This window comes from Rhinatrema bivittatum, chromosome 7 (assembly GCF_901001135.1).
Source record: "Rhinatrema bivittatum chromosome 7, aRhiBiv1.1, whole genome shotgun sequence".
NCBI lineage: Eukaryota > Metazoa > Chordata > Amphibia > Gymnophiona > Rhinatrematidae > Rhinatrema > Rhinatrema bivittatum.
In genome coordinates, this window is record NC_042621.1 from 223,484,787 (window position 1) to 223,508,607 (window position 23,821).

General features: G+C 43.3%; 1 protein-coding gene across 5 annotated transcripts in view; it reads right to left on the bottom strand.

Moving 5' to 3' along the window:
- Positions 1–2,840: 2,840 nt before the first annotated feature.
- LGI1 (leucine rich glioma inactivated 1) overlaps positions 2,841–23,821 on the bottom strand; it is a 128,628-nt gene continuing 107,647 nt past the window's right edge. For all 5 annotated transcript variants that reach the window (XM_029609889.1, XM_029609891.1, XM_029609890.1 and 2 more), the window contains 3 exons: positions 15,231–15,400; positions 4,079–4,243; positions 2,841–3,988 (listed from right to left, as the gene is read on the bottom strand). In XM_029609889.1, coding sequence (XP_029465749.1) covers positions 3,171–3,988; positions 4,079–4,243; positions 15,231–15,400 — 1,153 coding nt within the window. In that variant the 3' untranslated portion in view covers positions 2,841–3,170. The remainder of the gene's footprint in view (positions 3,989–4,078; positions 4,244–15,230; positions 15,401–23,821) is intronic.

The window sequence follows — 23,821 nt, forward strand, 5'->3', positions numbered from 1 at the left end:
ATTTTTTGTCTATGGGAAAATGCTTAGCAGCACATACAGTAGACCTCAAGCATCAATCTGCCCTTTATATTTGTAATGGGCATTTTAATTGTATTTATTTCATATTTAATTTATACTCTGCCTTTCATGACTCAGCCATTTCAAAGCAAATAACATTCATAAGTAGAAATAAGAAATTAAGATAGGTAATTACCTATCTCCAGAAAGCTTACAATCTAAGGGGTTGATTTTAAGACCCACGCGCAGATTTTATAACATGCACGCGCTGGTGTGCACACGTTATTAAAGCTGATGGCCGTGCACATGTGTGGGTGGCCTGCTACTTGCGCACGTGGGGGGGGGGGGGGGGGGTTTTTATAAGCAACGCATTCGGGTCTCTCCATTTCCCTCCCAGTCTGCTCTAATTAAGAAATGTACTAGGAGGGAACTTTCCTATCCCTAACCCCTAACCCCTTCCCTACCTGCTTACTTTTTTTATCATCACTTACTGCTTTTCTAGAGCGGAAGAAATCTCAGCGTGCCGGCCAGCTGCCAGCACCCGCACCCCAGTCAATTTGTTTAGGCCTGGCACTTGTGCACATACCGGTGGTTATATGCTTGGCCGGGTCTTTTAGAAGATGCACCCATGGCCCAGCTACGTGCATAACCGCTGGTATTTGTGTGCATGGCCCTTTGAAAATTGACCCGTTTATTTACTAAGCAGTGGTATTTTCCCTGGAGTTTTTCAGATATCTCTAATGAATATGCATGAAATTTATTTGCAAACACTACTTCCTATGTATGTGTGACGCTTTCACTGGTCCGTACACCGTCTGCTTGCGTCCATTCCCGGGTCCAAACCTTGACCAAGCTTCCCTGGTCCCTTGGAAACTCAAATAGTAGTTTAAACATATTTATCTTAAAAGTCCCCAGGTGGGATTTGAACCCTCACCACCTGGATGGAAGGCAGATGCCTTCTCCACTGAGCCAGCAACTCACTTTCCAACCACTGGCTTCAGAAGTCCCTCTCAAAGTCCATAGTTCAAAAGTCCGGCCCCACTGGGCCTAACTGCCACCTCCCTCCATACCTCTGGAACCTCAACCCTTCCCCAGAGGTACAGCCACCCACTGGCAGTTCTCCAGGCAAAGTATCCTTGTCGTTCGTCCAACAACAGAAGTCCCCGCGCTCACCTTCTCTGTGATGGTTGCGGCAGTCCTTCACACAGTCAGGGAATGTCCATCCTCAAAGTCTCCCAGAGCAGACAGGAAATCCAATCCTTCCTCCTCGGTCCCCCGCAGGAGACTGCGACTGCTCTACTAGGGAGTCCTTTTTATCCTGTGGAAACTCCTCCTCCTCTGCCAGCTGATTGGCTCCAGGGAAGTCCCACCCTTAACCTCCCACACCTGTGGTTCTTCTGTCCTTGTAACATCCGGGGGAAGGAACCAAGGGACGTCTCTTGCCTGGTGTTGCTGTATTTTCCTTCCCCCCCCTTCCCTTGAATCTTTGGTTCCTAGCTTTATTCTTCCTATCTAGTCTAGCATAGTAACCCTGTCACAGTATGTAAACATTTCTCATGCATATTCATTAGAGATATCCTGAAAACCTGACTGGTTGGGGGGGAGGGGGGAGGCCCTTTGACCATTTTGAGCACCCCTTATCTATGTCATTTTTTTAATCCTTATTTCTACTTATTCAAGTGGACAGATATGGCAACTACAATGCTATGTTTATAAATCACAGAAACGGCCATTTCAATGTCACTTAGCAAAGGTGAAGGCTTGGGTTTATTTACCAGTGGTATGGATTCCGAATAGTATAAAGTCGAAAATTGGTACTGGATGACATAGAAACTAGAAAACAATATTCTTAAATTTTTTCAAACAAACGATTTTAGCACTATGGTGAAAATATGAGGAATTGCTTCTGAGAACACATGCCTTAAAGCTGTTATTTTAAAAGATGTGCACGTACACAAAACAACTTACTCCCATATATTTACTGCTGCTAATTATCTGGTGAAAGTAATATTAAACATGTTGATTGTGTAGTACTAATTGGATGGGAAGTCTGGGTGAACTGACAGGAGGGAGTTCAGGCAGAACTAGGAAGATTTTGATGACAAGGACAGGGCGAACTGGTAAACTAATTTAATTTAATTTACATGTGCATATTTTAAAATTGGCTGACTTATGCATGTATATTGGGACTTACATGAAAAATAGGTAGGAAAAGTACATAGTCAGTGCATTGATATACATGGTTTCAATGCATTGCATGTATTTGCACACAAGCCTACATATGCATGTATGTTATGGAATAGAGAGGGATGTGCATTTTATAACATGTGCGTACAAAATACTTGTTTAGATCTTCTCATGGCCATATACACAGGTATATCCTCCCTGATTTTCAAAAACTACTAATAAAATGCTGATGAAAGAGAATGTTTGAGCATGTCTCTATGGTATGTATATAAACACCGCTATGTAAGGGCAAAATCTTGCAGTTAGTGATTCTGATTTTCCTCCTCTCCCTCTTTCACGTTGTAGGAAAACAAATATGGATTACAACTCAAACTAATGGTAAAGACTAACCATAATAAAATATAATATATAAAAGCACTCTGTAATGTAACTAATAACTATTATATAAACAGAATATTCAAAGAGCTGACTGTAGTTTCATTATTATCATGCACTTGTTACTGATGAAATTTCCCAAGTTCTCAATGACAGATTTATTTCACTCTAGTAATCACAAATTAAATGAATATTAATATTGAATCTTCAGTGTACTAATTGTTGCATACATACACGAAGCCAGTACTATGCAATTAAATTCTCTTTTTTGCCTCCAAAAAGACAGAAAATGTAAACATTTTATTTGGCAGTTTTTTCAAACAGGTGAGCAAATAAATGGAAAAGTACATTTATATATTTTTTATAGTGCGAGATGTACTATTTACAGACTGTAGATAAAAAGACCAGTTAATGATTGCATTTTTATTTTTAGTTGAGCCTCTAAAACCACTAGACATGACAAAGATGAAGATACTAGTGATGCTTTGTTTCAGCATTCCCAACTTTTAAAGACATTCATCCAGAAGTATGATAAGGGGAGTCATCATGCATTTGCATCATGTCTGTTTACCGGCAGCATGTCTTCTGTGGTAACATTAGAATTTTCTGGCTCATGCGCTTAAGTCAATTATAACGTGCTTATAAATCTGTGTAGTTCCTTTAAAACTCGAGGCAAAAAGAAAATCACGCTTGTCTATGGAAACGTGCATGAAAGATCTCGGAGCCTGTATGTTTAGCTCTTGAAATTTCACAAATTTTGCTTTCTCATTGTCCCAGTTATAGACTTGGGTAAAGGAATAATCGCTTCCCAGAACTGCATATTTATGATTATTGATTTCAACTGGCTGGAATGCCATAGATCCTCGTGATGGCATTCTCTGAATATCCATAAAAACTGACCCTTCCCATTTCATAACCCTGGAATCACCAATAAATCTTGTTAAGCAAACATATACATCATCTTTGACTGTGAAATGTTTCACTGCATATACATCCTCCATCTCTGGAATATCCATGCGTTTCACAAACTCACTTGTAGCTTTGTTCCACTGGTATATTACAGGACGTTGGGAACTACTTGACAGGATTAGGTGAGGCTTGTTTATTATTTCAAGGTACTCCACATCGGTATCTCTGTACCATGGATGGAGGGACTGGTGGGAATAGAATCCATTTCCGTTCCACTTATAAACAGTGGTAAAACCAGCTTTTGAACTGTCAGCAACAACAAAATACCAGTCTCCATCAATCCTGAAGGTTTCAATGTCATTGGGTTTTCGGATTTTCAGAATTTCAATATCCTGAATTTTAATAAACTTATTCGCCAAACTGTCTCTCTTGTAAATATGAGAGCCTCCAAACAGCTGAGCAACAATAACATAAAGCTGTTTATCAATAACAATGGGCTTACAGACAACAGTGGAAGAACCTGCAAAAAAATCCAAAAAAATAGAAGCATAGGGCTTTGCGTTAGGGAAGGAAATAATGCAATGTTAAACGTTTTGTCCATTATTCATACCTGTAATGTTGTCATAGTTTCTGAAAACCATTTCTACATGGTCCCATTCAAGAAAGATGCACTTTCCAGTAAAAGGCTGAGCAAGAACCACATACTCATCGTTCTTGTATGAAAATGTATCCACTGACAAGGACTGATATGGCAAAGACTGATAAATGGCAAACTCTGCAAAAGAGCATACAGACAAATGCAGGTTATGTTAATATTTTTATTTTGCAAATGTTCCATAATATATTACTAATTATTATTATTGTATTTATACTGCATCACATATTAGGAATGGGCCAAAAATTGCAGTCCAAGATTATGATCCAAAACCCTGTGCATAAATAACAACAGGTATTCTTTGTTGGGCTAGGTTAAATGGGTCATGTTCTAAGATTAGAGAGATATAATCTGACAAAATCCTGGATCACAATCCATTTAGCCCAGTCTGAAGGAAAATGCCTGGATTTTTGACAAGATGTTGGGTTGTGATCTCACATCATAATTTTCTATCACATCAGTATCTCACTCAAGTGGTTTCAAAGCATCGTATCATTCACAGTGGATATCTGCAAAATTTTTATTGCATTAAAAAAAAGCATATTTAAGACAATTTAAAAAAGTTAAATGGTCTCGATAACTTGAAGTACACTCTTAAAGCTATGTTCCCTAAGAGTCTATGTTGGTACCTTCGTATATGTACATGAGGGACACGTTTTTCACTCTGTGGTATGGCGTGTGTTATACACAGTTGTTCGTTTTATCTGTTTGATATGAATGCATAAATAAAAACTTTCAAAAAAAAAAAGAGCATATTTATGACTTAATTTCAAGAAGCTGACCTACATCAACCCTCGAGGGTATCGTTCATTATATCTGGAAAAAAGGAACTTGCCCATTTCATAACCCTGGAATCACCAATAAATCTTGTACAGCAAACATAAATATCATCTTGGTTTGTAAAATGTGTCACTGCATATACATTACTTATTAAATGTATGGAGCATCATTTTCATGTGAAAGAAGTGATCAAACAACTTCATTCTGCTAATAAAATAGGGAGGATAACTTTCAAGCAGTTGCATGTGTGCCCATATACGTGTATGTATGGGTACACGAAAATCTTCTCCAGTATTTTATAACTTGCACGTATATGATATATGGAGGTTATAAAATATGCATACAAACTTGCCCATGTAAAATGTGCAACAAACTTGCCCATGTAAAAAAAGAAAGCACAAACACCTATGGCACTTATCTGGATAAGTTTGATTTATAGGACTAAGTAGCAGTACTTCTCCGGACAAATTCCAATTCCAACAAAGCTGCTACTTAGCCAATAATTCATAAAGCGCTTTTAATCCAGTTTAATCAGGTATCTGGATATGTCTGAAAAGTGCTGCTTATCCAGATCAGTAATATAGATGGGTATGTCTTAAATAGAACTATTAATCCAGATCAGTAAGATAGATAAGTATGCTATTATTTGGATACATGGCTGTGTGGGAACCAGCGGTGATTCCCTGACACAAACCAGGACTGATTCCTGCCTTTCTTAAAACACTTTATCTTTATTTGCCACTTTTAATACATTTACATTAGTAGACTGCCTTTACCTTCAGAACAGTGTACTCTAATTACTCACAGTTAACAAAGCTTCTCTCATTACTCATATAGCTTTGTTACAGCTCAGGGTTTGGACAGCAATATTCTACAGGAGCTGCCTTCCTCCTGGAGACCTGGGCCTGGTCTGACTAACCCACCTGGGTCCCAGCTCTTATTCCTCCCCTGGTGGGCCCCACCCACAAAGCTCTCTCTCATAAGGGGAATTAAAGGCATCCAGGCATCTAGCCTGGTCCTGTACTGATTTAAGGAGAAGATAGGGCACTGCCTCACAGGCTGTTTTTGAGATTTATCCATTTATCTTATTTATGCAGATACTTAGCACTTTTAAGACATATCTAGTTATCTGACTTAGCTGGATAAGTAGCATTTTAAGATTTATCTGGCTACATAGCAATAAAACCCCTACTTAGTCGGATAAATTGGAATTTATCCGGATAAGTATCACCAACTGCTACAATATATTAATGTATTTTTATGTTTAATTTTAAAACTAAATGCATGGATGTTTTACCTTTGTAATTTACATGCATTTATCCCCCATTAGTTGGGTTTTATGTGTGTAAGTTGGGAGATTTTCTATTATGCGCATGGCAATGAAATTACCAGTTTTTTACCAATTAGTCTACCAGTTTGCTCAGTCCATCTGCAGATCATCAAAATTCTCCTGGCTCTTCAGCCTCAACTCCCCCCATTTCATCCAGACCCCCCCCCCAGTCAGTATTTCACTTTTAAGACCTTTACTATCACTTACTCCAGAAATAGAACAGGTGTAAATATATGTGAATAGGCTGCCAAATTTACTTGTTTAACTTGCTTATAAAATAGCAACTTACATGCAGAAAAGTTTGTCCCACCTCGGAACGCACCACCCTGCCCCTTTTTTACATGCACAATCTTACTTGCAAACTCTTACTTATGCGGATACTTTGAGGATTATAAAATAGCATATACCCAAGTATATACTATTTACTTGCATACATGCTGATTTTTATGCGTGCAACCTTGTGAAAATTCACCTGATAGTGCGGACAACATTCAAAAGGCAATTTAGCTGGATAAATGGACTGTCTGAAAATTCCTCACCCTGTACATGCGTATATGGGGATCAACAACATGCCCTATGTGAAAAGTAGACAGCTCAGAACTGAAGTTAGGAGGGGCAGGCAACAAAACTCATAATTTTTCATTTTCAAACAAATACACATTGGGGCGGATTTTAAAACCCCTGCGCGCATAAATCCTTCCGGATTTACGCGCACAGGGCCCTCGCGCGCCGGCGCGCCTATTTTGCATAGGCCGCTGGCGCGCGCAGAGCCTCAGTACACGCGTAAGTCCGGGGCTTCCTGTCGGGGGCGTGGCGGGGGGTGTGGCGGGATGACGCGGCGTTCCGGGGGCATGGCCATGGCCTCCGGAACAGCCCCCAGGACCGGACCATGGAGCGGGGCAGCCGGCCGACGCGCGCAAAGTTACGCCTGCTGAAAGCTTTCAGCAGGCGTAACTTTGCCGACAAAGGTAAGGGGGGGTGGGTTAGGTAGGGGAAGGGAGGGCAAAGGAAAGTTCCCTCCGAGGCCGCTCCGAAATTGGAGCGGCCTTGGAGGGAACAGGCAGCGCGCACTGGTCTCGGCGCGCGCAGGTTGCACAAATGTGCACCCCCTTGTGCGCGCCGACCCTGGATTTTATAAGATACGCGCGGCTACGCACGTATCTTATAAAATCCAGCGTACTTTTGTTCGTGCCTGCTGCGCGAACAAAAGTACGCGCTCGCGCAAGTATTTCAAATCTGCCCCATTGTTTTCCCGTCGATAGCAGGGCTGAATTAGCCATGCTGTCATGGGATCTGTCAATCAGGTCCAGGAGGCGGAGCTTGTCAAAGCAGAGATCAGAGCTTTGCTCTTTGTGGCTGCGCATGTGTTCCCGCGCAGGAAAGTAATGGAATCTCCTCAATTTGTTCTTTCCGCACGGGATCGCACGCGGAGCTGTTCTTCTCCTCAGCGTTATTAAATAAAAATGTCAAAATCGGGTTTTAAACCCTGTAATTGTGGCAAGGTAATGTCGGTCACGGATGGACATGACCGATGTTACTGATGCCTAGGGCCAGATCACAATCGGGAAGATTGTGAATTTTGTTCGAGGATGTCTCTGAGAGCCCTGAAACAATGGGCTTGCAGGCTTCAGGAACTTTTTGCCTCACCGGAGCCATCAGAGGCTCATTCGTGGCCTGGCCCTGCAATTTTCTGGCTCCCTCAAAAAAGAGGGCATCTTCATGGGATCCTCAATCCTCCAATCTTGGAGGTAAGGACGTGGCAAGCCGGCAAAGGCCATCGGATTTCAAACAATCCATAGAGCCAGAAGCGCCGGCGCAAGAGACACTGGAGCCAAAAATTGCGGCGCCTAAGACTTCTGCACCTAAGATGCCTTACGCGCGTAAAACTATGACGGCGCATAACACTTCTGCACCTGAAGAACTATCGGCGCACAACACTTCTGCGCGCATGGCGCCGAAGACACTTGTGCGCATGGTGCCGAAGGACCCTGCACGCACGGCTCAGAAGATTTCTGCGCGCAGGGCGCCGAAGACATCGGCGCGCACAGTGCCGAAGACACCTGTGTTCGCGATGAAGGGAAAATCTGCGCGCACGGCGCCGAAGTCACTTGCGTGCACAGCGCTGACCACATCTGCACGCATGGCACCGACAACACTTGCATGCACAGCGCCAGACATGTCTGTGCGCATGGCGCTGGAGACATCGGTGCCGATAACTTTGGCGCGCACAGATATAGAAAGATATATGCACAAGTCTAGATCCGCGCACAAATCCAAATCGGCACACAAGACACAGGAACACAAGTCTCATGTACTACACCATGAGTTGAAGAGACGACGTGGACCCTCACAAATGTCTCATTCCACCTCTCTATCGATAACCTCACCTCGTTCGGGTACTTCCCTCTCTTCGAGAGCTACCTTGATAGAGTTTACAATAAAACACAGAAAGCGATCACCATCTTCACGTAGAAGTCATACAGGCTTGTCACACTATTATCATAAGCACTCACATCACTACCACCACAAAAGGTCGGCAAAGAGGAGTGCAACATGGGAAGTAAGCCCTTCGACTTCTAAATCATCTCACATACCAGCTTCAAATACCTTCTCCCATACAGAGGTAATACAAGTTGCTTCCTCTAATGCTTCTACAGCTTCAGAGGATTCGATGGACATGATATGATACAAAAAACAGAAAGACCATAAAGTATCCAATACTTTACCTCACAACACTCCAATGCAACCTAAAGCATGTGAGTCACAAGAACTAGATGGTCGTACAATAATGCCCCCTCATACAAAAGAGGCATTTTATCAATTGTCCAATCCTTAGCAGGATTTTATGAATCTCTGCAGTCATCATTCAAAATGACTAATCTTGCTTCTGGCAGTTCTCCGGAACATAAGACACAGACTAATAGAGAGCAGTTGATGGAGCCTCCAACATCTCCCATAGCAAACCGACCAGACTCACCAAATTATAACCAGGATATATCTTTTGATTCTCCTTCCCCGCAAACATCACAATCAACGGGATTCCCATCGGATCCACAGGAACAACCTCAGGAACCGTATTCCCCTCCGGAAGACCTTACATACCCAAAATTTCTGGAAAAATTAGGTTCAATACCGCATCTAGAGGTTCAAAAAGAAACAGACCCTAGATCAGAAACTCTTGGCCTCCTAAAGATTTTCGATACTCCAGGAGAACAAACATCTTTTCCACCACAAGAACTCCTACATTCAGTCTTACAGAAATCCTGGAAAACACCTTACGCAATCTCAGCGGTTTCCAGGAAGATGGACATAAAATTTCGAATGAGGAAAACATCACCATATTCTATACCACAATTACCTCATGCTTCAATTGTCGTAGAGTCGGCGATGCAAAGATTTAAGAAAACAAAGTCGCATTCCTCATACCCACCAGGGAAAGACAACAAATATTTAGATGAGTTTGGCAGGAAAATATACTATAACTCAATGTTGAATGCCCGAATTATGCACCATCAGTTCTACATGGTACAATACCTATATGAGTGCATACAGGCTATAAAAGGTATGCTTTCCTCGACTGCGGATCACATACCTCCGCCTCTTCATGACATGGAAGAGTGTTCCCGACACCTTTTGAGATCAATCTATGAAGCATATGAAACAACGTCTAGGGCATTGGCAACAGCCACTGCAGCCCGCAGACTAGCATGGTTACGCTCAAGTTCAATACGTGAAGATTTGCACGAAAAACTAACAAACCTCCCATGTACAGGAGATAACCTGTTCGAAGAACGATTTCAGGACACAGTAGGTAAACTGAAGGAAGAGGATCTAGCAGTACAATCATGAACATCACATCCTAACTATTCGACCACACGTCGTTATATTGGATCTACTCGTAGGCAATCATATGCCAGGAGACCCTACAGATCTTACCAGTCCTTTCGTACACCTGCGTACCAGCGTCCTGCTCCACAACAGAATACCTCAAACCAACGTAGAGGTAAACCACGTAACCAGAGACAGCAGGCACAACAGCCGGCTACTGCAGTGAAAGCGAGTTCATCTTTTTAATTACCCAGCCACCACCACAACATCAAGCACCACCCGGCAGGATTCATTCCTGCCTGGCAGCCTGGGAGAGAATAACATCCGATCAATGGGTTTTGGAGATAGTACGCCACGGCTACCAATTTTAATTTGTCACAAAACCCATATTACCTCATCTTTCCACTTTCAAGATTCACAACTTCCAACCACAACTGGGGGAGGAAATTGCTTTGCTTCGCAAACAACAAGCAATTTGACAAATTTACCTGGGAACCCAATCAGTAGGATTTTATTCCCCATTCTTCCTCATACCCAAGAAGTCGGGTGGCCTTCGCCCCATCCTAGACCTAAGGGAAGAACAAATTTCTCACCAAAGAGAAATTCAAATGGTAACGTTGAAATAAATCTTTCCTCAGATTCAAACCAACAATTGGATGTGCTCCATCGACCTGAAGGATTCTTACACACCCATTCCAATCCATCCATCCTCGTGGCGTTACCTATGCTTTCGCTACAGGCATCAACACTACCAGTACAAAGTTCTCCCCTTTGGACTATCGGCTGCACCTAGGGTGTTCACCAAGTGCATGGTAGTGGTGGTGGCTCATCTCAGACAATTAGGTATAACCATCTTTCCATATCTGGACGATTGGCTCATAATCGCCCCAACTCCAAACATCTTAATCAAACACATCCGTCGAGTGATAAAATGTTTGCAAAAATTAGGATTGGTGATCAATTTTCAGAAATCATACCTACAACCAACACAACAGTTACAGTTCATAGGAGCATGCCTGGACACTACGCGCAACAGGGCATACCTACCAAGCGACAGAATATCACAATTCCGTCTTCTGTTACATATCTTGAACCATACTCAGAGACCTTCAGCGAGACAGGTCTTAGTAGTCCTCAGCCACATAGCAGTGGCGAATTTCATGGTTCCCAACACCAGGCTACACATGAGATGCCTGCAATGGGGCTTGAAATGTCAAAGGAAACAGCACTCGCAACCATTGACACAGAAGTTATCATTGACCGCTGAAATGAGAAAAGATATAACATGGTGGCTCCTAGACTCCACCCTATCCAAGGGAGCATTGTTCAGTTCCCCTCCTCACAACGCAGTCTTAACCACAGATGCGTCTCGCAAGGGCTGGGGTGCACACCTCGAGATTTACGAAACACAAGGGTTATGGACAATCTCGGAACAAAACTTGCAAATAAATTTATTGGAACTCAGAGCGATTCGGAATGCATTACGAGTGTTCCAAGACCACATGAAAGGACGCAGAGTCATGATCTACACGGACAACCAAGTCACAATGTTTTACATCAGCAAACAAGGAGGGTCCGGTTCATGGTCCCTTTGCAAGGAAACCCTGACAATCTTTGAACATGCTCATCGAAATTGCATACATCTCCAGGCAACTTATCTACCAGGAGTTGCAAACACAAGAGCGGACAAGCTAAGCCGCATCTTTCATCCTCACGAATGGGCACTGAATACAGAAATAGCCCAAGACATATTCATGCAGTGGGGGACGCCTTCGATAGATCTTTTTGCAACGGAGATCAATGCTCAAGTTCCCAAATTCTGCGCGATAAGACCAAGCCAATTCAGGATCGCCCAAGATGCCTTCCTTATCCCATGGACAACAGGCCTTCTAGATGCCTTTCCTCCCATACCACTCATAACAAGGACAATTCAAAAGTGCATAGCAGACAAAGCTCAACTGATACTCATAGCCCTGGCTTGGCCGAGGCAACCGTGGTACAGTTTCCTTCTCCGACTATCCATCATGGATCCAATTCGATTACCGAATCTCCAGGATCTTCTCTGCCAAGATCAAGGGACGCTTCTATACCCGCTACACTCATCTCTCCACTTGACAGCGTGGAGATTGAGAGGCTCCTTCTAACAGAACAGGGAGTTTCCACCTCGGCACAATTCATCTTGTTAGAATCCAGGAAACTCTCAACGAGGAAAAATTATAGCTATAAATGGAAACGTTACTCTACATGGTGTACTTCCAAAGGTGTACCACCATTGGACTGCTCACCTGAATTGCTCATAGATTATCTTCATATACTATATACAGCTGGTCTAGCAACATCATTCATCAGAGTTCATCTCAGTGCCATAGGAGCATATCATAGACCAGTTAACAATATTCCTATATCCAATCACCCCTTACTATCTCGTTTCATTAAGGGGCTAACTCACATTCGTCCTCTGATATCTAAACCTCCGGTTCCATGGAACCTCAACATAGTTCTGGAACAGCTCATGCTTTCCCCATTTGAACCCATGGACTCGGCACATATTAAATACCTCACATGGAAAGTGGTATTCTTGGTTGCAGTAACATCAGCACGGAGAGTTAGTGAATTGCAGGCCTTGGTCCATTATTCTCCATATTTTTTTGGTCTTAAATACATCTAAATGCATTAAATACATTAAATACATCTTAAATACATCTTAATACATCTAAATACATCTTAAATACATCTAAATACATTAAATACATCTTAAATACATATGGTTTTAAATACATCTAAAACGGAACTCCTGGTTATCTCTCCTAGTGATAACAACCCCTTCGCCAATAACGCACTCATCCCATTAGCTAGCCAGGTCAGAGACTTTGGGGCCACCCTTGACTCTAGAATGAATTTCAAAAAATTCATTAACGCAACAACCAAAGAATGCTTCTTCAAGCTACAGGTCCTGAAGCAACTAAGACCGCTCTTACACTTCAAGGATTTCCGTTCAGTGCTTCAAGCCATACTGTTTTCAAAAATCGACTATTGTAACGCTCTACTACTCGGTCTCCCCGCGTCTTCCACCAAACCTCTACAGATGCTGCAAAATGCAGCGGCCAGGATCCTTACAAACACACATCGCAAAGACCATATCACACCAATCCTAAAAATCCTACACTGGCTGCCCATCCAATATAGAATACTTTTCAAGGCTCTCACTATCATCCACAAATCCGTCTACCAACAATCCACTCTCCAACTCACCTTCCCACTCGAATTACATACGTCTGCAAGGCCGATCAGAACAGCCTACAAAGGTTCACTCAAGGCCCCCCCCCCAACAAATCCTCGGTCCACAACTGTATTCACAAGCGAGCACTTTCAACAGCTGGCCCGCTACATTGGAACTCGCTTCCCCAAGACTTATGCCAGGAACAATGCCATCTAACATTCAGAAAGAAACTGAAAACCTGGCTGTTCGCAGAAGCCTACCGTTGAAGAATCTTCTTCAACCATCACTGACTCTCACTCTCCCACCCCTCCCTAATCCCTCCCCCTCCATTTCCCCCCCTTCTCTCCTCCCCTCATCTCCTTCTCCCATTGGACTTACCATGTTAATAATCGCCTAAGATAAACCTCTGCTTATGTAATTCTAACATATTGTTTTGTTGTTTATATCTATCACTCTCTAGTTGATATAGTTTAAAATCTGTCCTATCTTCCATCTCCCATGTTTTTGCTCCCTGTTCAATGTAACTTTACTTTCTACCTAGATGTTAATTGGTTTCCCCTCAGTTCTATTGTAAACCGGTACGATAAGACCTGGTCTTGAGTATCGGTATAGTAAAAGAAGTTAAATAAATAAATAAATAAATAAATAAATAAATAAAATATTTGCAATTTCATCACCAAAAGGTAATGCTCCAAACTCACCCTTTCTTCCTACCAAAAGTGGTTTCCCAATTCCATCTCAATCAGACCATGGAATTACCCACCTTTTTCCCTAAACCTCATTCAAATGATAGGGAAAAACTACTGCACACACTAGATTGTAAAAGAGCTTTAGCATACTACAAAGAAAGGACAAACTCTGACTCCCGTGTTTCTCAACTCTTTGTCTCCTTTGACCCAAAGGCACCTGGATTACCAGTGGCTAAACGCACCATCTCCAGCTGGATAGCACAGTGCATCAAATTCTGTTACCATAAACAAACTACAACTACATTCAGAGCCGAAAGCTCACCAAGTCAGAGCAGTAGCAGCCTCATTGGCACACCTAACAAATGTGCAACCCATAGACATTTGCAAGGCAGCTACATGGTCATCGCTCCATACCTTCACATCTCACTACTGCCTTGATCAACAAGCAGCCATGGATGCGAAGACAGGGCAAGCAATCCTGCAATCTCTATCCTCCGGTCCACAGTGACTGCCACACTGTCAAAGATCATATACAAACATATATATCAAAAACAACGTGATCGGGAGCTTGGGACTCCCATGACAGCATGGCTAATTCAGCCCTGCTATCGACGGGAAAAAGCAAGTTTGCTTACCGTAAATGGTGTTTCCGTAGATAGCAGGATGAATTAGCCATGCTGACCCACCCTCCTCCCTGGCAGTCACCAACTCTTCGACTACACTAAGGCTTAATCACAGACTGAGGAGATTCCGTTACTTTCCTGCACGGGAACACATGCGCAGCCGCAGAGAGCAAAGCTCTGATCCCTGCTTTGACAAGCTCCGCCTCCCGGACCTGATTGACAGATCCCATGACAGCATGGCTAATTCATCCTGCTATCTACTGAAACACCGTTTACGGTAAGCAAACTTGCTTTTACCAGAGAAAGTTTTCCACAGAAAAAGCAAGTACAGATCTCTACAGCTTGTTTTAATTGTAAACCGCCTAGAAATGTTGATAGGCGGTTAATAACTTTTTAAATAAATACATAAATACAGGTACTTTTCCAAGGCAGTTTTCAAGGGAAAGTACACTCGCGCACTCTCACTTTGAGAATTGATGCAAAGTCTGCGGGTAAATGTATTCACAGACTTTGTAAATAACCTCATACTTTTGAAATTTGCCTCTCTAATTCCTATCTATATCATACCAACTATAAAAAAAAAATAAGCACATCTTTACTTGATTAGGCCGAGCTGCAAGTGTTTTTAGCAAATTACCTGTGGTAATACAGTCAAAGTCCTTTGGTGAGAGACTGTTGATTTTGCGTCCCTTATATTCAGAAGGACTTTCGCAGTAGATCTGCTCAACTGTTGCATTGGTGCTATCCAGCCATTCTACTAACCATTTCAATTTGCAGTCACAATGAAATAAGTTACCCCTCAGGTCTCTGAAAAACAGGTTCTAATTTCCATTAAAGCAAATAAAAAATGCACACAACAATCACTATACAGATTTGGTTTTATTTTTAGTACTATTCCTCTCAGCCTTTGCATGAGGCGTTTCCCCAGGACTCTGTCATGGTCTACTGCTTTCTTTCTTTCTTTTTTGATCCTTCAGTTTATTCCTGTTCCTTTGGACTTCCAGTGCAATCATAACCAGGGCTGGAATTGGTGCCATAAGCCTTCATTTGTAACTGTCAGGGGATTTTCTCCCCTCTGTTTTATATCCGCCCCAGATACCTAGTCTGAACATTGTAGTGATGGTCCTGGTCTGGGAGTCAGGCACCAGGGCTCCTTCCAGAACCTTGCAATCATGAGCCTTGAATCCGGCTAGCAGGTGTCACTTTTAAGCAATGACCACAATTCCCAGGCCCAGCTGATAAAGGGAGCAGACTTGACTTAGGAATTGAACCAGGGGCCTTACAGGCCCCCTTGCTCCTCCTCCCTCCCTTACCTCCTGCATTTCTTCAACCTGGCCATTTAAGAGTCTATACATTAAAGGTTGGTGACAGAGTTTTAGGTGGGAAAACATTCACAGGAAAACATTCTTGCCTTATTCACTAATCGGTCAATTTTCATCCAAGGCCGAGTACCTCTTCTAGGCATCCAAATTTTGTCTTCCTAAATTTAGACAGCTAAATTTTGTGTCTAGATTTAAGTATATTTTTATCCAAACCATGGCACCAGGATTTCCTAAATATAGGCGACCATAATTTGACAGCCTAGATCAGTGATGGCGAACTCCAGTCTTCGAGTACCACAAAAGGCCAGGTTTTCAGGATATCCACAATGAATATGCATGAGATAGATTTGCATAGAATAGAGGCAGCACTTGCAAATCTTTTTCATGCATATTCATTGTGGATATCCTAAAAACCTGACCTGTTTGTGGCACTCGAGGACTGGAGTTTGCCATCAGTGGCCTAGATTTAAGCTATTCAGCCTTGCCTGAAAATGAGCACCTAAAATTGCCCAACTTAATCTACCCTGCTGAAGCCACACCAATCCCCTCACTCATGAGTCCCAAGACTTAAAACCTCACCTCCTCCTAAGCTACAATAGTTTCTCTACCTCCTGCATAACCTTGATAGCTGAACACCCCTGATCTGTGATCCCTTTACTTCATTTCCCCCATTCTACTCAGGTACAATGACGGCTCTGTGGTCAGATCCCCCCTCCATTCTCCCCAAGAAAATGCACTCGACCACATGTAACTCTCTGGAAACTCACCTTATGATTTCAGCGGGTCTTGCATCTTTGTGAACAGGAGGGGTGCAATCTCCTGCCAGCACTACTGACAGATCTTGGATGACATCACCAGCTTCTGCCCATGAAAATGCAAGACCCCTTGGAACTGTAAGGCAAGCTTCTGGAGGGGTGCAATTGATCGAAGTCATCTTCTTGGAGGCTGGGGGGTGGCTACCAGACCATCATTGTAACCGGGGGAGGGGGTGCTTTTCAGCTATCAAGATTTGTTGGAAAGGACGGAGAGAACTGTAGCTTAGTGGAAGGTGGGGTTTTAAGTCTTGGGGTTTGGGAGGATGGCGATTGGCTTAGCCAGATAAGCAATAGCTCTGGGCATAGAGATGATGCCTAAATTTAGGCCAGCTATTCCTACACTTAGATCTGGTTAGCTAAATTAGGCACCTAGCACTGAAAATTAGCTCTAGGCTGCTAAATTAACTTTCCTGTGCTATCTCCAGCTATCTGCACACCTATTTTTTAGGTACCCATATTTTGAATAGTGCCTCCCAGTAGTTACTACTGGGATTGGCTCTAGAGTTATGAGTAGACTAGCTAGTCCACCCTATATTATAGTGAGTGCTCTAGTGAGGGAAGAGCAGGCAGTTTCACAGCTGCTATTATATAATGGTATGTGCTCAGAGAATCCCCCAGTAGGAAGCCATAGGAGGATCAACCTGCAGAAAAGTTTAAAAAAAAATTGTTTTTAGTTTCTAGCACGTTCGGTTTGAGCGTTTAAAGGAGAGGACCAGAAAATTAGGTAGATAGAGAAAAGGAGGAATCCTGGAGAGAGGGACCCCAGGCAAGATTACATTTATTTATTTATTTGAAAGCTTTTCTATACTGCCTGTACAGTATGTAGGTCTAAGCGGTTATACAGGGGAGTGGCAGTGTACTTGAGCAGCTCTGAAAGGTTGGAAAGCTGAGAAGAAAGTGAGAATTCCTCTCCAGAAGAAAACGAAATATGAGGTGTCAACAGAACATTGGGATCTAGCAAACCATAAACCCAAGGAGAAAGGGGCTTGGGCAGGGGATAAATGGAGATTGTTTTTGCTTTCCAGAAGGAAAAAACCTAGCAATTGTCATAGAGAGGCTGGAAAGTACTCCCAAGGACTATGGATTAAGGACGCTTCCAGTGTGATATAAAGTTTCCTCAAATGCTAGCTGGAAGTTAAACTATGTATATAGTTTGCCTGTACTTTGTTGAAGGAGATCCCAATCAATGAACACTTTGGTGTGGTGTGCAAATTGTCTACCTCAAAAAGCTCTGTCATACTGTTCACCAAATTCTTGCCTCTTCCTCTACAGAAATATTCCTTCATGCCTCACATTCTTCCTAAACTTAAGGAAATTTTACTGGATCTCTATATTTAGGGGGATCTTGAAGACCTGTTCTACAGGTCTTCAAGATTCTCCATGACACTGCTAAACAACCTCATTGCTCGCTATTCCCTCTTTCACTCCATTCATCAAGGTCCTGCCTCATAACTCTTCCTTCCACCAACTGTGTCACTGTTCAGGGCAGGGTTTTGTATTCTCTGAACCTAAAATCTAGAATAGTTTCCACTCTCGCTGTTTTCAGATGCCTCTTTAGAACTTGTATTTTTTTAATTGCCTTTGATTTTTCTCTATTACCTTTAATCAAAATCTTTACCTAGTCTAGCATTACTGCTCCCAGTCAACCTCGCTGCTCCTCTCATTCTTATCAACCTCTTCTTAACATTTAAGGCCAGATGTATTAAGAATTTTTCCAATGGAGATAAAATGGAAAAGCTCTTTAGTACATCTGACTCATGTACCATTTACTATCCATACTGACTATAATATGTTTGAGACACCATTTAGAGAAGATACTATGGGGCCTATGCAATAAACTTTAGCGTGAATGTAAATATAGCAAACTATACAGGAGGGCTATAACATGAACGCTAAACAGGCCTGAAAAGATGTTAGCATGTGCATGCAAAAAATGAAGGAACTTCATATGCAAATATGGACTTACTGCACTCATGTTAAATATCATGGTATATTTACTCTCTACATTATCTAGTGTGAGATCATTAAATGGATGCATTTTCAATTGCAGGGCCAACTTTGTGGAACATATTTCCTGAGCATCTTTAAGATACTGATGATTCTAAACTTTTTAGGCCTTTGTCAAGAACTTGAAACCTAGAGTTCAGAAAAAAAGGCCAATGTTTTACTTTCTTTGAATGTTATCATGTTGAATGTACTGTGTTGTTATTCTTTTTATGATGTTATTTTTGTGTTATGTGTAGATTTTGCTGCAATCTGCTTAGAATGATATGCTTCACTATAAGTGGAATATAATGATTTTAAAATAAATAAATTTAATACCTGCAAGGACCTAGTGTTAACATGAGCCTATCCTGCTGATGTCCTTTAAAAGCTTTCTTTTTACAGGAAACCAGCAGGACACCAGAAGGTGGAGAAAAGGGCTAGGAGGAGCTACAGGCTAGTCACTTACCACTTGGGATAAGCATAGAAAAAGTAGAGTTGCTTACCTGTAACAAGTGTTCTCCTAGGACAGCAGGATGTTAGTTCTCACATATGGATGACATCATCAGATGGAGCCCGGTATGTAAAACTTTTGTCAAAGTTTCTAGAACTTTGACTGGAACACTGAGCATGCCCAGCATGCCACTAAACATGCGTCCATGTGGGGTCCCTCTTCAGTCTTGTAACATAGAATCAAGAAAAAATAAAATAACAAACAAAGGGAGAAGCCTAACTCTGTGGGGTGGCAGGCGGGTTTCCTTCATAGTAACATCCTGCTGTCCTAGGAGAACACCTGTTAAAGGTAAGCAACTCTGTTTGCTCCTAGGACATGCAGGTTGGAAGTCCTCACATATGGGTGAATCTCTAGCTATAGGCTGCTCCCGAAAAACAATAGGACCAACAGCATCAAATCAGGTGCCAATGGGCACAACAACACTGGTGCTGTTGGTAACAGCGGAAGTCAGCCTGAACTCGAACAATGGGCCTGAGGCACGAAGAGTTGGGTTTTACAGCTGAAAAAGATTCCTGAGGACAGAATGGCCGAAATTGCTGTTGCACCCAGGGTACCAACAGCGGTTACTCCAGCAACGATGCCAGCATTGAAGGTGCTGGTTCTGGTATTGGTGGTAGTTCCGATGGGACCGGTAGCTCGATGCCTTGTAGGGCTTGGCCAACTGCCAACCGTACTCTGTGTTCTAACTCCTCCTCAAAAACTGCTGAAGACAGGACAATTGTAGGAGGACTAAGCCCCAGAGGGAGACCAATGTCAGGCACTGGAATTGGTGGGGACTGCCTCAGGGACACCTCCTTGGCCCGGGGCCACTTTGAGGGCAGCTCGGCCAGCGCCAGTACCTTCCTGAGCTTGGTCTCATACGAAGACGGAGACCAGTGATGGTGCTTTCTAGACTTCTCACGGTGCTCAGCCCGGTCTTTCCCCAGCGCCGAGGGAGATAGTGATGATCCAGACCTAGAACGAGAAGAAAAGATGTAGGTCGGTCTCCAATGCCCAATTTGACCTGAAGACCCGACGGTGGAGTAGACAGCACAGGCCCGGTAGCCACCGGCTCTCCCTTCCCTAGAGGCGTCGACGACACCAATGCTGAGGTCGAGGGACCAGATTTCCTAGGGCAGAACAGCTTCTCCATCTTATCTAGGCACGCGCAGTGATTCTTAGGGGATACCCTGATGTCGTGTGATGCCCCCAGGCACAAGACACAGACCTCATGGGGATCTGTAATGGACATAGTCTGAGGGCACTGGAGGCATCGGCGAAAGCCCAATGATGCCTTATCAAAAAACAACCGACGAGCGGTCGATGGTCAGCGGTCACCGGGAGACAGCACCATTGGGAATCGTCCACAATGAATGTAAAACTCACTGCGACGCCCTTTAAGGCTGGGAAGATGACGAGGGACTCGGCACAGGAAAAATCCGACAAAAAACTCAAACGTGGCAGTTTTCCAAGAAAAACAGTGTGAGCTCCACATCTGCAAGATGATAGCTCCGAGGAACAGACTGAAGACAGACCCCATGTGGACACATGGTTAGTGGCATGCTGAGCATGCTCAGTGTGCCAGTCAAAGTTTTAGAAACTTTGAGAAAAATATTCCTTGCCAGGCTCCATCTGATGAAGTTACCCATATGTGAGGACTATAATCCTGCTTATCCTAGGAGAATCCTTCTTTGCAAAAAAGTAAAGAGATAGTAGAAGAATTAGCAGCTGGGTCTGTCTGGTAGGCTGCACCTTCTTCCTTCTCTTCCTCTGCTGGCATTTAAATGTCTGTTCATGATAGCCTTATAGGTGGGGAGCCTATCCCTAATCCCAAGTCACAAAAGCAGGGGGCCTTGAATGGGGGATTCCCATCAGGGAAAAGTAACTAGCCAGTGGAGACCCCCAGTTCTCTCGCTCCCAAAATATACAAAGAAAGCTTTCACAAGGTACTAGCAGGATAGGGGAGACATTGAGGAAAAGGAAAAAAAATGACTGGATGGGAAGGAGGATGCGGGGTGTAACAGAGGAGATGCACTGACAAACACTTGAGCAGTTCCAAAGCAAATTCATTCAGTAGTGCCTTATTAGCTGATCTCAGATTTTTGTGTGGTACATGTACGCGAAGTGCCGGGTTAAGCCAGTCCGCCTTTTCATCATGGATTAGTTTATGAATTATACACAGTGCTTTGTATTGTATTCTTTGTTCAATAGGTAACCAGCGTAGTTCAGCAAGTGTTCCTGTAATGTGGTCTCTTTTCGTTTTGCCTGTCAATATTCTAGCAGCAGAATTTTGCAGTATTTGGAGCGGTCTAATGCTAACTTGAGGTAATCTTAATAGCAGGGAGTTACAGTAGTCTGTGCTTACGAATATCACTGCTTGTAAAACTGTGCGGAAATTAGCCAGTGTTAGTAGGGGTTTCAGTTTTCTAAGGACCATTAATTTGGCATATCCTTCCTTTAATTTCTGTGAGATGTGTTGTCTCATGTTTAGTTCAGGGTCAATTATTACCCCTAGATTCTGTACTTTTATTGCTAAATCAACCATCTGATTATTTTTGATTGTTATTGTAGATTGGGTAGGGTGTATATTTTTTCATTCCAGGTGCTGTTTTATCAATGTTTATTACTAGTTCCATTTGGATTAGTAGCTGTTTGATTATTTTAAGACACATATTGTCCAGTTTCATTGTTTCTTTAATTGTGTTTACGATGGGTAACAGTAGTTGTATGTCATCTGCGTATATGTAGTGTATGATTCCTAGTCCCACGAGTAGGTGGCATATTGGGAGGAGGTAAATGTTAAAGAGTGTTGCGGACAGGGCTGATCCTTGTGGGACTCCTGTTTATAGTTTAACTTTTTCTGATACGGAGTTTTTTATTTGTACTTGGAAAAATCTAATGCTTAAATATGACTCAAACCAGGTTATTGTTTTGTTATTGAGTCCTATTTCTTTTAGTCTATTGATTAGTATTTTATGGTTTAGCGACCCACTTGGTAGATGATGCATATGTGTGTATATCTAGGTTTAAGGGTTATAACAACTTCAGGCTAGATTTTCTTTAGATAGGCATCAATCCTTTGGGATATACAAGTATCTTTTGTTTCCCCTTATTTGTTTTTGTTAAAGCATGAAAAGATTTAAAATCAAATTGGTAGGACCAGCCTAGAGGCTCAGTGGAAGGGCTGTGCAGTGCCATGTAGAGAACCTAAGTTCAGTTCCTGGGTTAGGCCTTCTGCTCCCTAAATCAGCTGGAACTGGGGATGCTGTGGAGGGAGCATTCATAGCCCATGGAGAGGAGGGAGTCTCAGTCATTTGGCAATGGTGACACCTAGTGGCATAAGTTAAAGGGTAATTTTCAAATGCACTTACATACTATAAACTCTGGTTTTATGTGTGTAAGTGGTTCTTTGAAAATTGCCCTGGCCGGAATGAATATAAAAATATGTACATAACATAATTTCATGTGAACATTCACATGCATGCTAAATAGGCATTCTGGGGAAGGGGTGGAGTTACAGCAGGATCAGGATTTACATACATACATTTAATTTTTGAATGTCTGCATGTAAATCCACATCCATAAAGCTGTTTTCTGCTCCCAAGCAGGTATAACTGTGTGGGTGCCATGTGGGTTCTGAATTTTCAAAGCGGATTTATGTGCATACCTGTTGCGGTCCTAGTCGCAGCAGCCGCGACTAGGCCCTTACCTCCTTGGTCCCGGCCCGTCTCCGAGGGTCTGCGGCCTATTTTGCGGCATCCCCACGGGGGGGGGGGGGGGGGACGCCACCGAGAAGCCCTGCCTAGACGCCTTCTTCCTAGGCGCGCGCAAGTCGTGCTTATGAAGGCCGTTTCCCGCCACTGAAGGCTCCGCCCTATCCGTGACATCAGACGCCGCAACCTATGTAAGGCCGCCGCGGAGCCCAGGACTTTGCCTTGCAACGGGGTTCCTTGCAGTTCTCTGTTGCGCCGTGCCCCAGAGTGTGCTATTGCGTTAGCAACTCCGTTCCTGCTTGAGACTTGTTTTACTCCATGCCCAAGTCTTGCTTCTGTCTGCTTGCTTGCAGTAACCTGTTCTGCTTCAGTTCCAGCTCCTGTCTGGTTCCAGTAGCCAGTCCTGCTTCAGCTCCTGTCTGGTTCCAGTAGCCAGTCCTGCTTCAGTTCCTGCTTGCTTCGGTCCCAGCCTGCTTCAGTTCCTGCCTGACCGCTGATCCCTGCCTGCCCGCTCCAGCTCCAGCTTCCGTGATCTCCTAAGTCCCAGCGGCCGGGCTCCTACGGGCTCCTCCCGGGGGAGTACTGGCTTCCAGGGTGAATCACCTAAGTCCCAGCGCCTGGGCTCCTACGGGCTCCTCCCGGGGGAGTACCGGCTTCCAGGGTGAAGCTCACGCCCAGCTCCTGCCTGGTATCCGCCTCCCGACCTGTCACTCTCTAGAGACTATAATACACCTCTCCCCAGTCTCTCACAGGTCGGCCCAAGGGTCCACTAAACAACTCACAACATATTGCAAGGCCATGGACTCGGCCGAGGTACCAGGACCCCAGGATCTTCCTGGGTTGGCTTTACAGCTACAACAGCAACAACAATACCTGGATGTCCTGGCTGGATCCGTTGGGCA